This window comes from Nannospalax galili, unplaced genomic scaffold (genome assembly GCF_000622305.1).
Source record: "Nannospalax galili isolate Female #2095 unplaced genomic scaffold, S.galili_v1.0 scaffold126, whole genome shotgun sequence".
Taxonomy (NCBI): Eukaryota; Metazoa; Chordata; class Mammalia; order Rodentia; family Spalacidae; genus Nannospalax; species Nannospalax galili.
In genome coordinates, this window is record NW_008355275.1 from 1,369,905 (window position 1) to 1,388,478 (window position 18,574).

General features: G+C 45.3%; 1 protein-coding gene across 3 annotated transcripts in view; it reads right to left on the bottom strand.

Annotated features, from left to right (window-relative positions):
- The window catches only part of Slc1a2 (solute carrier family 1 member 2), a 147,698-nt gene that overhangs the window by 86,621 nt on the left and 42,503 nt on the right, over positions 1–18,574 (bottom strand). Inside the window, exon 1 of one of the 3 annotated variants that reach the window (XM_029555713.1) lies at positions 1,186–1,265. The exons of the other annotated variants lie outside the window; for them this stretch is intronic. Within the exon in view, the coding sequence (XP_029411573.1) occupies positions 1,186–1,193 (8 nt within the window). The 5' untranslated portion in view covers positions 1,194–1,265. Of the gene's footprint in view, positions 1–1,185; positions 1,266–18,574 lie in introns of those variants that run through there. 3 annotated transcript variants of the gene reach the window in all.

Consider the following 18,574-nt stretch of genomic DNA (forward strand, 5'->3'; position numbering starts at 1 on the left):
AAAAAAAAAACTTTCTTGGACTTCTGAAGATAGAAACCAGCATGTAAAAGATGGAGTATTGGAATACTGTCCAAATTTCCGTAAACTCTAAAACCATGCCCAGAGCCTGGAACACGGACAGAGTACGTGTAGGGATAAGAGAGCATGCCATGTTCCCTCTACCTCTGGAAAAGGAAGCGTAACTTGATGAAATAATTTGAAGGAGTGAAGAGGCAAGCTGGTGGTTTTTGTAATATTCACTGTGTGCCATAAGAGGGAAAAGAAACACACTCAACAAGGTTCTGAGGACATCAGACCAAATACCTCAGACACCTGACAATGCTAGAAAATACCTTTTCCCCATCAAAACCAAGTTAGCTGGTTTTTCCCACCACACCAAAGAAGGCAGTTGTTATATTATATCCTATTATAATAGTATGATAATATCATATTATTAACTTCAGCTTCAATCTTTGACCCACAGAGCTTTCAACAAGATTAACTGATTGACAACAAAATCTCAGTCGTGTCCTTTCAAGTGTAAACAGAGCTATCACACAGCACATAGCAGAGCCAGGATGCACAGATTTTCATCAGGACCAATTTCTTCAGCAGCCGAGTGCTGAAGACAGTCACCTTCAAATCCCATGATTCAACCCAGAGGACATCACAGCACCTTTGGGTGCTTCAGTTTTATAAGATGCAACCGTGGGTGACTTTTGGTTAAAAGAGCTTTTCCAACTCACCACTAAACATCTCAATAATACGTGACCTAGGGAGTCATTTAAAGAGGCAGAATTCCATGTGAAAAGATGAGTATCGCAGATTCAGTCACTGACCCAACTGGCACATATTCATTAAGAAGCAATCCATATGCTTGGCCTGTCATCATCATTGAGGTTCGGGGACCTACACATTTTACACACTGCCTTGAAACATTTAAGAAGCAGACATTATGCTGCCAGCTTTCATCCCTTCTTTCTGGAAGCCTCTGCATTTCTAAGGAAGGTCTGCTTGGCTTGGGGAAGCTTACAGTTGAGAAAAGCAAGTGTTTGCCAAATGCCAATATAGGCTCTCGTGCATCTTTTATAACACATCCTTCCTTTCTTCCTGTGGTTTCTCCTCTTTTTCCAGTGTGCAGCCATTTACTCCTTCTCATCCCTCCTCACAGCCTGTTCCCACCACGCTCTACCCCAGATGTCTGACCTGACCATTCTCCCGTCTGCAGCACGCTGGCTTCAGAGTTCTGGAATGAGCATAGCCTTCCATGCCCAGCTTGCTGTCGGGTGTTTTAAAGCTTACCTAGTCGGTGTTTTGATGTCAAAGAAGTCACATACTGTCCTATTTGATGGCTGTCATTTGGCTCCAGCCCCCAGGGTTTGTTTGGACATTGCATAACATATGGGCGTTGAAGACCTCAGTGGGATCATCTGGCGCTTTGATGTCCCTTCCCTCTCCTTGAGCAAGAGCCACAGCTGTTTCCTTCCCAGGCCTTGTGAACCTCCATGGGCTAGCCCACAGTTCGGAAGGAAGCTCCTGAGTTCTAGGCATGTTTCCACATGCTCCTCCATGGCACCTGCCTGCACTTCTCTGATACCCTCTTCCAACCACCCTTAACCAATCCCTAACCAATGCATTCCTGGAAACCTTGCTGGCTAACACTCAGCCCAGATTCAGGGAGCTTTTAGCTTAGAATTTCAATGACAGTGAAAGACATATTCCTTTAAAGGTCTAGGACTATTCCAGCATCTGAGTGTTCCTCTGCTTACATTCCAATCTTCCATAGTTTAATTTACTCAATGAATTTTGCTCAAGGAACTCTACTTTGTCTCCTAATTAAATGGAAAGTTAGTCCAACATTTTTTGAGATAGGTTTGAACACCAGGCTGCAGCACCTTCAACAGTCTCCTTGGATAACAGCACAACTTCTCAGAGTATGTCCTTCAGAATACTACTAGTATCCCCAAGTGCTCCCAGATCTAAAGGTGTATATACTAAGTCTAAAGGGTCAAGATGTACACTCTGAAGCAGAGGCCTACGGCATAACAACAGAGCTTCTTGGCATGATACATGGCTAGTTTCTTGAGTGTGCTGGAGGGCACCAGTTGTCAACTTGCCACACCTGGGTGGAGAAAACCTCAGTTGAGGAATTTCCTGCATTGGCCTGGCATGTGGCCATGCCTGTGAGGCATTCTGTTGATTGTTGTGTAATGTGGGACGGCTCAGTCTATTGTGGGTGGTGCCAACCTTGGGCAGGTGGTCCTGTGTTGTATAAGAAAGCAGGTTGAGCCTGGGTCGGGAACAAGCCAGTAAAGCAGTGTACCTCCATGGTCTGTGCTCCAGACCTTGGCTTCCCTCATTGATGAGCTGTGATCTGAGAGACGTTAAGATAAAATAAACGCTTTACCACAAGTTGGTTTTGGTCAGTGTTTTTATCACAGCAATTAAAAGCAAACTAAGATACTGAGCTTCAAAAGAATACTTCCCAGTGTCACTAACTCCTATCAGACACCCCAACCTCCATCCTGGGGAAGTATTTCAGGTTCAGAGAGGAGTGACTGGGATGAGCTATAAGTTGGATATATTCTTATGACAGGGAAGAAAATTGAAATCCTTTTGTCAGAAGATATATTCAAGTTATCTTGCAGAATTTTGATTATTAGTCTGACTGAAGGGTGGTGTAGAGAACAGACCCTCTGTTTACAACTAAGGATACCAGAACTGGGGTATGTGCCCCAGACCACAGGCAATGAGGACATCTCGAAGGTGACTTAACGGTAATCTCACCCACCACCAGGTTAAGTCTTTGCACGATCCCCAAATCCTGAGGTCTTGACTACATCTACACCTAATCACAGCCTCTACATTAGCTGGCATTTATCACTTTGGGCTGTTGATACTAGCTGACCTTCACAGAAGTCTTTCCACATGCCAGGTATACTCAAAATGCTTCCCAGGCATTTGACTTGTTCAATCTTTCCACAACCTGTGAGATGGCAAGATGGTGCTAATACACTCCCATTCCTAGACAAGAAGGTCTAGAGAGGCTGGGCAACTTGCCTCAATTCATACAACAGTTCAGTGAGGACTTAGAGCCCGACTGCTGAGCCCATGTGTGAATCATCACACACTCTTCCCTTCACTGGGTGTGTGCTACCTCCCTACAGAAGGATGCAGGTGCAGCATGAGTAAGAGAAATGGATCATGGAGGAGGTAGGGGTGGAGTAGGCAAGGCTCAGAAAGGCAGGCATCTTTCAACCTGCAGGGACAGCAGGTTTAATGGATCAGTCAAACATGGCTCAAGCAGAGCTAAGCAGCATTCACATTCTGCCCAGAAGACAGAGCTGGCCTGTTCCGCACCACACAGGTCTGAGTAGAAGGCAACCAACGGCCTGCTGCTGGGATGACAAGGGAAAGGAAGGGAAGGGGGACAGGGACAGCCTGGAGCCTAGGATAGGCAGGTAAGAACAACCCAGTCATGCCAAAGGAGTCTGTAATTTTTAACATACACAGTTCAACAAAGGGTTCCAAACACTTTTGGGACTGGGAGGAAGAGGGTGGACCCCTCCAAAGAGTGGTCTTCTAGGACGTGACTTCTCCAGGATGCTTCCAACAAATGTGATTGTCCAGGAATGATGAACAGAAGAACTGACCCTGAGAGTAGGTGCTTTATAGGAATCACCACAAAGCCCAGAGGGAAAGTGACTTGCCCAAAACACACCTGGCTGACAAGGGGTTCTAGCCAGGGTTGAAACTGAACAGGGAGAAAAACAAACACTTATTTCACAGGGGTGCCCCTGCCTGCCAGCTGCTCATCCCTTCTCCTTTCAGGCCCTGGGAGAGCCAGGGATTCAGGGCTGCACAAGGCCAGCAGGCCAGCAGTGGCACTGAGCTGTTTCTCTTCCTTGTTACAAGACTGGAGTTTAGCAAATGAAGGCACCCGCAGGAGGGACACTGTGTGGCTTCTCATCACCACTGTGTCTGGAGGCAGAATCAGGGTGGCTCTTGGAACAGATCTGCCCCTCCAGCACTAACAGGGCTCCTTTGTCTGCCACTGAGAGTAGAAAGGCAGATTCCCTCCAGATGTGCTCCTTACCACAGTAGCCCAGGGCTGAACCGGGCAGCCAGAAGAGTTAGGCAAGTTCCAGTTTCTGTCTGTGCTTCTCTCAGACATCCTAGAAGGGGTCACTTTGGGGTACTTCATCATTTACCCATACAGACTCATACTGAGAAGTCCAGTTCAGTCACTGTGATAAAAGTATATCCTTGCCCTCCCCTCTTCTTACTGCTCTACAGGTGTATCGGGGCTTCAGTCATAGAGAAGGAAAGACTATTTGCCCAATAGTCTCTATACCAGCCTAGGTACTAAGCCCTTGATATTTTAGATGTAAGAGGAAACACTGAGTGCCATACAATTCAGCCACTTGGAGATAGTTGCTGAAATGTTGAGTGCTCATCAGGCACATGGGCAAATGGCTAGACTCCCCTGTGCCTCAATTTCTCCTACGTAACATGGAGAGCATGTGAATGCTTCTTACACTCTTGGATTAATGCACACAGAGCCCAGGACAGTCCCTGGAGCACCGTCACATGTGCTTTTACCATACCAGGGCTTTTACCATGCACAATGCCATTACCATCACTCTCTGAGCATGCCTAGTATGGGTCTGAGGACTGTAAGTTCTCAGCCTTCACTACTCAGGACAATCTCTGAGGTGGACATCACACAGAGTACTGAGACCAGGCCAGTCACAAGACACAGAAAGTGTGATATAGTCTCGTCATCCATGTACACCAAGAATGTGAAGCTAGAAACAGGAGAAAACTTTAGGACTCCTATTTCACAGGTACGTCACTGAGGAAGTGAGATGTGGAACCAGGGAGCCATATCCCATTTCCTTTGCACAATATCATGTGACAAACATCAGTAGATCAGGAAGTGATATTGATGTATCAAAGAATTAACTGGCCTCCTTTAACTAACTTAAAAAAATCATGGTAACAAGTGTGATGGTGCATGCCTTTAATTCCAGCATGTAGGACGCAGAGGCAGGCATTTCTGTGAGGTGGAGTGTGGGAGACAGGCTTGAGCCTAGGGTGAAAGTCTTATTGACAGCCATACAGTAGGCCTGAGGCAATGGCCTGACTGCTGGAGCCACAAGGAATGCTTTGTGACATTTGCTCCCATTGGCAGATCATGAGACTGATGCCTAGAGCTTGCCACTCCCTAATCACCACCCTTGGAATCCAAAATTGCAACACTTAGATATTGCCACAGTCAGGGTCACGTGGTTTCCAGGAATCCAGGCTCTGTAATTTGAAACCCAGTATGCTAATGAGGCATCCTACCCGCTAATTGAGGCAACCTTCCCTCTATTCTGTGATAGGACGTTAAGTCTGTTATGCTAATAGGATTCTAAGTCTGTTATGCTAATAAGGTATCCTACTTGCTGCACTGTGATAGGACGCTAAACCTGTTATACTAATAAGGTATCCTACTTGCTGTGCTGTGATTGGACCACTACCCCTATATAAGCTTGTGCCTTCCTGCAATAAAGCAGACCTGTGTCACTGAAGCTGGTCTCCTATGTCTGAGTGTGGCTCCGCTGACACAGTCTCCTCACCAGCCCTGGTGTCTGGGACTGGGCAGAAGCAGCAATGACAGGAGGCAGCACAAGGCAAGCAGAAGAGCGGCCTCGGCCCAGGGTAGGCAGAAGAGTGGCCTCAGCCCAGGGCGAGCAGAGGAGCAGCCTCAACGCCCACGAGAACGAAGGAGCGGCACCCACAAGAACGGAGGAGCGGCCACCACTGGAGGTGACCACAGTGGAGGCCAGCCTGGTCTACGTAGCAAGTTCCAGGCCAACTGGGGCTATAGGGAGACCCTATCTCAAAAAAACCAAAAATTATATAGCAAGGACATGTCTGATCTCTGGGGCTTGGCTGTTTCCATGACATTCTGGCACCTCCTCTAAGCACCTCAAAACCCTTGACATTGCTCCTGTTCATCACAAAGTGTTGAAAGCAGCCCCACTTCTGGTATATATGAGTATAAAAAGACTGAGATCAACATATTAAACACTAATCACTGTTAATCCCCAAGTCTCCCATTCACAAAAGAGGATCTCGCCTTCCACAGGTGGTCTTGCTCATCAGGAAAACTTCATCCTTCATAATCTTGCTTAGATGTCTCTATCTCTAGGAAATCTCCTCAGATCATCACCAGCCCTTAACAGAACTGATGTTTCCCACTCCTGAATGATTCTGTTTCATTATCAGCATATTTGAACACACTCCAAATTGTTGCACCTCTGGGTTGCCTTTATAGTTGATGGGCTGTTGTCTGTTTCTCCCATTGGGCTGCACTCTCTTCTATCCAGTCAGTTCTTTGAGAACTAACAATGGTCTATATGATTTGTTTGCTAAAGGGTGAATTTGCCTCCCAGGGGCTCTTGGCAATACCTGAGGATATTTTGGTTCAGATAGGAGATTAAGAGGGAGGAGGCTCAGGGGTATCATGGGTAGAGGTAAGGGATGCTGCTAAGCACCCTGCAATACACAGAGAAGCCCCCGTAGTGAGGAACTATGCCACCCAAATGTCCATAGTGCCAAGACACTGGCCAAGGCAAAGACCCCTGGGTGTGCAAGGTAACTCTCTCTGCACACTAAAGAGCTCGCTGCACTTCATACCTCAGCATTCAAGACTTCCTGCAGAAACTGTGCCTTGGTTTTCAAATGTCTGCTGCATCTCCACAGGAGGATGGCAGGTCCCCATCTCTGATGATGTGCTTTGCCAGTGAAACTTCATAATTCTCACACCCCCTGTTGCCTCCGCCACATCACTCCAATCAGTGTCCTCAGGTCAACTGCCACCTGCTAATGCCTGTGTCTTCATCTGAGGCCCCTCAGAAGCTATAAGTGTAGTCTGCCTATGCTTACACAGCCTGATACACGGGGGGAGGGGTCAACATTTCAGAAGCAACCCCCAACAACAATCAAGAGGCCCGGCTATGTCAACATACCAGCCCAGTCAGGAGCTGAACTCAAATCCCCATCCTAGAATTTTCTCCTAGGAACCCAAACCAACAAGACTAACTAGAAAGCACACCTACCATTTCCAAGCAGAGGCATTAAGAACTTTCCCGTGGTTCTGTCAGCTCTCTTTGTCCCTCTGCTATAAGAAAGCTACCCAGGCAGGAGCTGCTGCTTCTATCTGGGACCCACATCAAGAAGATCTGAGTAAAATCTGAAGTTCATACTTTTGTTGTACAGATATTGGGGGATGGTTGTTACTGCAGCATAACCCGGTAAAATCCAATTAATATAGGTCTTCTTACCCCTACAGAGCCTTTCTAGCTATTACAGTAGCCTTGGGCTACTTACCTCCAAAGCAACACTCTTAAACAGTAAAATCAGACAGTATCACCTTGTTAGAACCTGGAATTTAGAGAGAAATGTCTCCTTCCTTCTCTTTATGGAATCTTCCTGTAATTCACAGTGCCTCATGCAGAGCTGGGGAGCTTTAGAAGCCTGCAGATTGGGTGATCTAACCCTGAGCTGATGGGTTCGGCCACGACTCAGTTCATACTTCAGGGCTTGACATCTGGCCTGGTTGCCACTGTGGGAAGTGACTAACAATGCCAAGCTCAGGTGGAGAGCAGTGAAAGGAGCCATGCCCAAGCTGCTCTCAGCCAGGCCACCTTGGGGAAGTCCTTACCCCCATGCATTTCTGATGCAAGTTCCATTCTCCACTCCTCAGCTTCTATGGTTCCATGAAGACATGAGCATCCCTTTCTCATCCCTGGCTTTAGCCATCAGACCAAGCTTGATTCACACCCACAGTTTCAAGGGAAAGGCTGTCTAATCCAGCCTACAAATGGCTCTCTTCTCTCCTCTTAGCAAACTAGAAGTGAGAGTTACACACTTCCTTCCTGATTTCTTCCCCATGACCTTGACATCTATTGAGTATGAATATATGTTATGCATCAACTGAAAACTAACCCTAACCCTGGCCCTACCCAGAGGTCATCACACCACCTCCCAAGCTGCAGTTATCTTCCCAACCTTTGCTGTCTTTGCAGTATCTGAGAACCACCCCAACTATTATTTCCGCAAAAGTGGTCAGCACAGACTATATTCTAAGCTTTACATTGCTGCTATTATGAAAAGTCAGCACCACCTGCCATCACAGCTGGACATAAAAATGAAAATGACAGGAAATACTTTTATTGAGGATGGGCTAGATGACGGTTATTTGTTGGAGCCTCTGACACTTACTGTCTCTTTGTTTTAAAAAGAGGTTTAAAAGAAGAGAGAGCATTTAAAAATATTGGGGCAAGGGGGTGAGAGAGATGGTTCAGTGATTAAGAGCACTAGCTGTTCTTGCAGAAGACCCAGGTTCAAATCCCAGCACCCACATGGTGGCTAACAACCATTCATAAATCCAGTTCCAGGGGATTCAACACCCTCTCCTGTCCTCTGTGGGCACTGCACAACACAGGTTCACTTACATACACACAGATATAACACTCATACACATAAAAAAGTTTTTAAATATTGGGGCAGTATTAAAGGCACAGCAGCATGTGACCAGGTTTGATTTTTGTCATCATCAGAATGATCAAAAGAATATGATGTGATTTTGGTAGATTCCTCACTAGGGCACCACAACCATCTTGTGTGTTCCTAGCATACTGTCATTCATCAGGGCATCCCTTTCACACTCAGGACACCTGTGTCATTTCCCTGGATCTTTATACAAGAATGGCTGAGTTACTGACAACAGGAGCTTTACAGCCCACCCCATGTAGAACTGTGAACCGCTCTGTCTCTTCTTACCTGTGTGACACTGGAAAAGTCACTAACTTCTTTGAACTCATTTTCTCTTGTCTGAAAAGAAGGGGCTAACTGTAGTCCCTACTTCATAATGTGAAAGCCTTCAGAAAATTCTTGGTCAAGAGTCATGCTCAGCCAATTATGGCCATCATTATTATTCATTGTCTCGATGTATGTGACAATTTTGTGTATATATACAGGTGTGTGTGTGTGTGTGTGTGTGTGAGTTTGTGTAGGTCAGAAGTTAATGTGAGGTATCTTCCTTTCTTACTCTACACCTTATTTTTTGAGATAGGATTTCTCCTTAACCTGGAGCTTACTTATTGGCTAGACTAGCTGGCCAGTGAACCCCATCGATCCTTGTCTTCGCCTCTGCAGTGCTAGGATTACACGGCCACCACAGTTGGATTTTTATGTGGCTGTTTGAGATCTGAACTCAGATCTTCATGCTTATGCAGCAAACACTTTACTCCCAGAGCAATCTTCCCAGATCCATGATAGGTATTCTAGCACTCATTCTAAAGACGACTAATGTAAAGCCTAGTTAAGCAATCTACCCAGATCATACAGGCTCACTGCTCCCACTTCACTAAGCAACTGCCTTCAGGGGTAGCAAGGGCTTTCACTTATACTTTAAGTCGAGTATTTTTATTCCTGCCCTGTTGTACCTTTTCTAACTCTGTAGGCTTGCTTCATCGTGCTACATTCAATAGGAAACCGATGCGTGGCTGCAGGCGAACCATCAGGACAGGTTCTGGCCCAGTTGGGATACACATGCTGTGCCTTTGGTCTCTACTTACGTGGCTCACCCTGTGAGTCACAGGATCTGTAGAGGAAGTGAGCAAGGCCAGCAGCTCTTCGAACACGTGTAGGAGGATCAGAGCCCTTTGCACATCTCATGGTGGAGTGGGTGTGGATAATGTCAGTGCTGCACGCTTTTATTTTTAATGTTTCAGTTATACCTTTCCCACCTGATTTTAATTAAGTGCTCCTGTGGATCACCACCTGCAGCAAATACATTAATATAGCAAAGCATGCCACATCTGTTGCTCACGTTCCTTTCTATGTGCCTCTTCTAAGGAGGGAGGGGCAAACTTTTAACATTGCAACACAATGTTGTCATCTATAAAGTTCGCACTCAAGAACTTTGTGTAAAAAAAAACTCATACTATTTTAGGTAAAGTCGTGGTTTTATATTGTGCTACACTGGCAACTATCCTGGGGTGCACGTGGCCTGCGGATGGCAGGTTGGACACATCAGCAAATTCTGCTCTAGAGTGAGCAGCAGAGATAGCACAGGCCAGAATGGGTTTTATTAAGAAATAAAGTATTTTGTCAAAGAACTCAAGGGAGGAAGAGGAGAAGAATAACATGTTTTAGGAAGAAATTTGCGAGATGCATTTCAGGAGATTTGATTGTTTTACAGGGTCTCCTAAACTCAGTTTAGAACTCAAAGTTCCCCATTCAAAGTGTCAACCTCAAGCTGTAGTATAATGCGAAGAGGCTAGAATAAAGAGATGTGGCCCTGGTGAATAAAGGAGCTAAAGGGTAGGAAGGACTACAGGAAGGAAGACTGAGGGGTACACACAACCCTCCTTGTGGTCATGTCAGGAGCACATCCCAAGAGCTTCTGGCAGAAGCCTGAGCCCATGCTGGAGACACTGAGATAGGTAGACCAGATTGGCAAAACCTGTGAACATCCCACAGGTACGTATTTCAGAAGCCCCCTAGGCCACCAAGCATGGCTTGACTGTGTCTGGATATCAACACAGTCTGCCTTAGAGAGGGTGATATAAGAGCCTTGAGGAATATGAGGGGCCTCCAGTGGCAGATGAGCAAAAGCACCCTTGGACCAGAGGACAAAGTGTCACACTGAAACAGGGGCCACCCCCTGCCTTCTGCTCCTATAACTCTTCTTCCTCCTTGTTCTTCCAAATACCTTCTTTCAGACCTCCATACCCAAAGCCAAAGGCTGTTATGTCCTTCACAGGGCCAGATGCCCTCATGAGTTAGGCAAAGCCAGCAGGGACATAGACACAAAGATTAGCCAAGACTGTGCTATAGGATAGGTCTTACGGACTACACAGGGGTGGACAAGTACCTGGCCTGGGGTAAAGGAAGCAGAACCAACGGTCAAGGTGATGAAAATGGAGTGCAGACCTCCATAAGGTTGTCAGAGATAGAGGAGTAGGAGCTGAGCTGTTTCAATGTGAAGGGCTGTGGGAGATCCTGTCTTCCGGATGGGTTACAGGGCCAGGGCAGCATGGGTCTATACATGTATGAAAACTGAGTAAAGTATCCACTGCTTGCAATGCAGGGCACCAGGCCAATGTTTAACAAACACTAGAAATGCATCCCAGAGTCAAATTAACCAGTAAGTAGAAGAAACAGACATCAGATATAGGATTAACAAAAGCTAAAGTTGAAAGCATGGCGGCAGATCCAGGCACATTGCTAGGTGCTCTAAGAAATTACCTTATTTACCTCTCAAAAGAAGTACATAGGAACATGGGCTCCTGGACCAGGTGGAGTCTAAATCCTGGCTACTCTAACTCTCATCACTGTGATCTTCAATGAGGTAATTTTTTTTTTTTTTTGAGAAAGGGATTAAATATCCCAGGCTAGCCTCAACTCACTATACAGCTGAGGATGGCCCTGAACTTCTGATCCTCCTACCGCCATTTCTCAAATGCTGGGATTACAGATGTGCATCACCACACCCAGTTTCATGTGGTGCTGGAAACTGAACCCATGACTTCATGTATGCTAGGCAAGCACTCTACCAACTGAGTTGCGTCCCCAGCCCACAAGTTAACACTTTAAGCTCTCTTTTGCAGTTTCCTCACCACAAGTTAACACTTTAAGCTCTCTTTTGCAGTTTCCTCATCTGTGAAATGCAATTGTGTTAGTACCTGTCATACAACAGGGATAAGGATTAAATAAAATAGAAGGGACAGTGAACGCAGTGCCTCAGAGCAGAAAGCCTCTGCTCACTCAATTCTAAAACCTCCACAATTAGTCTGCTCTAGATGCAAATAAATGGGAGAGATTTGAGTAATTTTAAGGGAGAGGGCCGGGCAGCAAACCTTGAGTAAACATTTTTAGTGAAGTTGGGGTGTCACCACTACATCACTGCTTCCCCTCAACCTACAGAAACAAGGTGAAGAAGGGGTTTGGGTAAGAGACCCAAAGGAATGCAGAACAAGGGGGTCAGGGAGGTCACTGGGTGATTTCTGAGAAGACCCCAGGACTGCTATGCAGGTGTCAGAACCCACACAGCAGGAGGCCCTGGGGACTTCAGACTGAGACCTCCAGTGGGAGTAGCTGTTCCCGCTGGGGTGTTAGAACCATGCATAACCCCTAGCGCTCTGCTGCAATGCTGTTGTCTGGTCAGAGTTCCTGCAGGTCTGAAATGTACAACCTATTTCTGGGCCTGATAATGTGGGGGTTCCAGAGGAAAAAACAGTGATGGGAAGGGCTAAGACATGGGGCGAGGCTCTGGCTGGCTCCAGAGTCCCTGGTCCTACTCCTCATCTCCTGGATTTATAATGCTCCATCAGGTGGTGACATCTAGCGTAATTAGGACTAGTAACTTTGGTTTATCACTGTTAGAGTGTACCCAGGGAAGCCAACTGAAAAGCAGGAAATGGGAGAAACACCAGACAATCCCAAAGGGAGGACTGACTATTCCTTTTTTAAAATGCCAAGGTCATGAATGATATAGAAAGAGGGAAGAGTGCTCAAAATTAAGAGGACACCAGGAGACAAGATGCAATGTGGGATTCTAAATCAGAGATGGGCCTTCACGGAAAATAGGTGAGGCCCAGGGAAGTTCTCAGTCAGAAGTGCTACAAAGAAGTTCACTTCTTAGTTTTGCCTGGTGGGCAGTCATAGGTTCTGACAAGGATCTTTCTATGTCTATGGAAGATGCTAATAGAGGAAGCTGGGTCAAGGGCTGGAGAGATGGTCAAGCATAAGGACCTGAGTTCAGATCCTCAGCACTAAATGGAAAAGCCAGGTGTGGAGGTGCTTGTATGTAACTCTGCCATTGGGGAGGAGGGGCAGGGACAGATGGGTCCTGAGGATCACTGGCCAGCCAGCCTAGCCAAATCAATAATCTCCAGGTTCAATGAGAGACTTTATGCCAAAAAAAAAAAAAAAAAAAGAATAAAAATAAGGTGGCGAACCACACATTGCCTCTGCTCTTGGTTGCCCATCAGAGCCTGATGGTAAGACCCTGTTGCTGGAGACACTATATATATGAGCTATAGAACAAACAAGGAGGAATCAAGCTGGTTCCAACTTCAGAGTCTCATCTCTACTGGCTAGCGTTCATAGTGCTGGAAGGCGCTATGCTTGCTACCAGAAGAAAAAATAATGATCAACCTTACCCAACCATGAATCTTGTGAGCTACAACAACAACTGGCCTGGAAAGAAATGCCCAGGTACAATGGTGGCACAGATATTATGGGAGTAGCCATCCATTCTCTAATTGGATTTAAGATGCACTTCATGGGAAGGAGCCCATACGTGGTATTGATATCGGGCTTAGGAACCTGAAGCTAGACCAGTCACAGGACATAGAGGAGAGCCTAATACTAGTTTTCTACTGAATGGTTACCATATTAAACTGACTCCAAATGATTTATTGTTGTACTCGTGGATTAATGCATTTTCAGCTCTCACCAGAGAAGTTTTCTTATGCAGATGATGACTAGCACAGAAACCCACAACTGACAATATGCAGAGAATAAGAGGCTGCAGAGTGTTCATCCCTGAATAGGACACCTATACCAAACTTCCGCCTCTCAAGACTCAGGGATCCTTGTAGAAGAAGGGTGAAAAGATTGTAAAAAACAGAGGTAGTGGATGACAATAGAGAAGCAGAATTTTCCAGACAGCTGGTCAGTTACTCATATGAAATCACAGCAATGGTGACAGCATGCACAAGTCCCAAGCAAGTTAAAAATCAGACAAAATTCCAGCATGGAGAAGTGGGTAAGAAATCCCAAACCAACCTAAGGAAATTTGATACCAATGGCTGCTGGGAGGGGGAGAGACACTCTCTTTCAAAGATGGGATTCTTGGTAGGTTAAGCAGGCTATAGTGGATGAACCCACACTGAAGTGCATTTGGGAATAAAAATCAGACTCTATAAGCTTTAATGTATATATATGTTTATATATAATATATACAATATATTAGAGCATGTTAAATTGGGCAGGGGGCAAAAAGCAGAGGAATGTATAGGGGAGAAGATCTAAATATATTGTGAGAAAATCAAAAATTCAATTTAAAAATGTTTAAAAAAATATGGAGAGTCACAGAAGGAGACACTTGACCTTGACTTCTAGCCAGGCGCACACATGGGGACAAGCATACTTGTACACACACAAATACAGACAGCACAACACACACCCACAGACGCAGCACAACACATACATACACAGAGAGAGAGAGAGAGAGAGAGAGAGAGAGAGAGAGAGAGAGAGACAGAGACAGAGAGAGACAGAGAAATTAAAAAGAGCAATGCAAATGGCAAAAAGAGGCAAAGCCACTGCTGTCCTCCATTTATAAACGTTTATCTTTGTAATTATAATTGTTTTGTTTCAACTTATATAAGTGCTTATCTTGATTTAACTTTAAATCTATTTTAATTTGCAAATGCTGTTCTTTTGAAAGCTGGCAGCACTGATCTGCCTCAGCAGGGCCGATTCTTCTCCCATGCTTTATGGAGTGGCTTTGTTTCTTTCCCTCTTTGAGGCTCACATTCCAAACACATCTATACGACTCCTGCAGGTTGATGGAGCTGCTAGGAAAGACTGGGTCACTCAGAGGCATAAAGGTCACCGAGAAGCAGAAAGAAGCTTCTAGAAACGTAGCAGTAGTACACACACTGTGATGGGAAAGCCTAGGAAGTGAGATGCAAGTGTCATCACGAGGGTCAAATGGCTGAAAGACAGAAGGATAAGGAGCAATGGAAGAGACGGTCCCCACACTGATGGGAAGTGAGACACATTGCTGTATTAGTCCATTTATCCCTTTAGCTCTGGGAGGAAGCAGCCACTGTTGTCATTACTATTTCACAAACCAGAACATTGACTATCAGAAGAGCAAAGCAATATCTCAAGGTCACATAGAAAGTGAGGAACAGAGCTGGGACACAGCACAGAAGTTATGTGTCTCTTCTTCAACTTTCCTATTTTCAATCAGTAATGTACTCAACACCTCTGTCAATTCATCCCCTGACTCAATTTCAGTGCTGAGAGTGGGGTATAAGTCAAAGCAGACAGATGACACATAGCACACAGTGGCTAGCAGATGCTCAGCATCCATCATGGCATTGGATCATGACAAAAAGAGAATAAAGGGGTGCACAAGAGGTACCTGGGGCTCAGAAAGCCCCACTCACCTCCCTAGTACCATACCGCTACATGGTCAGCACTTAAGGCTGCCATACTCCTGATGTCAAACATCTATCTGTGTGTTCTCTTCACCATAGGAAGACTCACAAGCTGAAAAGATCATCACCCAGGTATCATGATCTGAACCCCCAACAATCCCTGAGGAGGAACCCTGCACAGCAGGCCTGGTGGGTACACAGTCATGTGGATCTGGCTAAGACCCAAGTAATGTGGCCTGTCGGGTTTGCCAAATCTACTCAGTTTAGACCCTAAACAATCGGAATAGCTTTTGTTTCGTTTTTTTTTTTTTAACCTGAATTGCATATCTGCAATACCTGCATGTTCTAACTTATCTGAGAGATGGCAAATATCTCTTTCTTTCATTCCAGTTTTGTTTTTTCTCTAAGAAATTGGATCCCCAATTTCCGTAAAATGGCCATTCCTAAATGTGAGACCGCATGCATGCGGCAAATGAAACTGGCTTTGTGAAGAATGTGGAAGCCTTGTTGGAAGATTTGGTCAAAATTAAACCACCCAAAACAGCCTTGGATTGATTTTACATTTGAAAATATAATCAACAACATCACAACCTCACATTCCTAGAGCCTGTTCTCAGCTCAGAATTCCAAAATCTGAAAAAGAAAAGCAATGCACAAATCCAGGACAGGACAAAACCCTCAGGTCCCAAGAGGTGGGTTCATGCCCATGGCTGGATGCCTGTGCAAAGCTCTCCTTTAGGGACCGATTACTCTGGAACATTGTTTGGGTGATGACTCCCAGGACAGCGGGGACCTAGCCTCTGGGGAAGCCATTTGCACTAGAGCAGCTCACTGATGCTTGCCAAAGGCAGAGGAACGGCCAAAAGAAACCATGGACACTGGCAATTCCAACCAGCAGCAACCCAGGGTGATTCCTTCAACTCCTCGTCTCCTAAAAAGCTCGCTCACCTTTTGCATTTTACTTCAACAATTCCTGTCTGCATGAGAAATTCTAAGCATCCACTGCCCCTCTTTTTCATGAAAACCAAGATCCACCAACATAAAAATTAGGAACCGTTCTAAAGCATTATGAGAAAGAAAAGCAGGAGGGACAAAATGAGTCTTTGCCTATAACTGAATCTCTCAAATGGATTAGGTCTTGGGTCTCAAATTTATTGCTCATGAAATCAGTAAGTGTAAAAGAAGAGGATGTCTCCAAACATAATCCAAGGTTGTTTTCAGTTAAATTCTCTTAAAAGTCAAGTCCATAAGGATGCAGTTAAGGTTGGTTGCTGTGGAAAGTGTATCTAGATTATCTGGCTGATTTTAACTCAGAGAAGGAGAAGATGGAGGAATAAATCTGAAACTCCATCGTCTGTGGAGTAAATGCACTAAAATCTATGCCACATAGAAAAGTATGTGACACACAGGAAGGAAGTGCTATTTTCAATGTTGGACCTTGTTGCTGCTGTTACTGTTACTAATATTATTATTAGACTGCCCTGACTCATAAAACTTCTTAATCTTTTGCCACATTTAGGCAATGCAAATTAAATAGACAATGTAGTTTTTTTAAAGGTAGATATGAAATCCTGAAAGACTAAACTCCCACCCACAAAGACCGAGGGGCCCCTTCCTCTGCCACGTTCCTTAGGAGCGACCACCTCACAATTTAGAAGCTCAGATGCCTTCACTTGAGTCTTGTGAAGATGCCAGAGACTTTCCACTAGAGACAGACATTCGATTGCATTTTCCAATGAGAAGCATGTGTCTAGGGAACACATGCTTCTTCCTCACTATGGATGGAAACAATGCGAAGTACATTCTGTCCCAAGAACTTACTCATGCTTATCCTTCGAGGCTTTTTTTTTTTTTTTTAATTTAAATCTCAGGATCCTGCCATAAACTGGCCAACTGAGAGGCTGTTCTGAGAACAACTTCTGGGCAATCTATTAATGGTATAGCAGTGACCAACAGGAAGCACAAAGGTTTGGTGAAGTCCAGACATTCACAGAGTTGGTAAGAAGCCATGGCCTCTCTTTCTCCTTCCCTTTCTCACTAGCAATGTGGAAGAGATTCCATTCACCCACCAACAGTAAAAGCTGTGACCTGCATGCTCTTACTGAGTCAGGTTCATTATCTTGTTAAGCAGACACAGGATACTTCCAGACAGTCTATAAAAGGTCAGATCTATTATGAGTCACATATTTCCATAACCTGTCTGATCGTATCATTTAATCCCTTGGCTAGCCTTTGAAAACCCCAAGAGCTCATTGACTTGATAAGACAACCCACACCAAGCAGGTTCTCGAACTAAATGTTCAGCATAGGATGTCAATACCCTGACCTCTTCAGACTCAGGAGAAACACATGCTTAAATTAAGAAGGCCTTAGCTTCCTGTGTGGTTCAATTCTAGTTAAGAGTTCCCCAAGAAGGGGCTGGAAGGCTGGAATTTTGCTTTATTTTTTTTTAGAAAGAACCCTGGGTTGTGGCCCTAGTCAGGATGCACACTAACCTTCTCTGAGAGATGTAGTCCTTGGGCCTCTTCATGGACACATACGGGAGATTTATTCTAGGTGGTCTCTTGGTAGGGAGTTTTAGTTTAAATCCCAGCTAATCTGCGCTGCTCCCCGGACTGGTCTGATCTCTTGATACATCTTAGTTCAAGTCTATAGAGAACAGCAAAGTCACTGCAAACAAGTCCCTCGTTTCCTCTCTTCCAGTCAGTTCTTTTCCACCAGCAGCCCCCTTCTCTCCTGTATGAACAGAGTTCTAGGGGACCCCAAAGTACAAACAATCAAAGAAGGAGACTAGTGAGCGAATGGCTCTCCCTGCTGAGCCAGGGCTAAGGTGGCTTAGTGGCTGAGTGTTCGCCCCACACCAGCACGCCCTGCTTGTTTTCAGTGCTCTGGGTATTTTTAGCATCCATAGGGAAAAGCTAAGACACACAGGGTGGCTGTTAGGCTGCTAATGACACCCTGAGTGCTAAGAAGCAGCATTCACAGCAACTGCTGAAACTTCAGGTGACAGAAAACAACACTTCACTGAACAATCACATCCATGTACAAGTGGAGGAAGGAAAAAGAGAAGGAAAAATTGACAAGCGAAGCTGGGATGAGGTATTACCGTGCTCCAGTGTGAGGTTCCTAATCATGAGATCTTTATGAAATTACAGCAACCACAGACACATTTCTCCTCTTCTTTGGCCTCCGTTTGCTTCCCTTTGTTTCCCTTCCCTCCCCTCCCCTCCCCTCCCCTCCCCTCCCCTTCCCCTCTCTCTCATTTTCCTTCCCAGCCCTAGCCTTTCTGGATGGCCATGTGTGAGGCTGCTCATGCTCCTGTAGTGCCAGGAAACCCAGGCAGGCAAATGAAGGGAAGG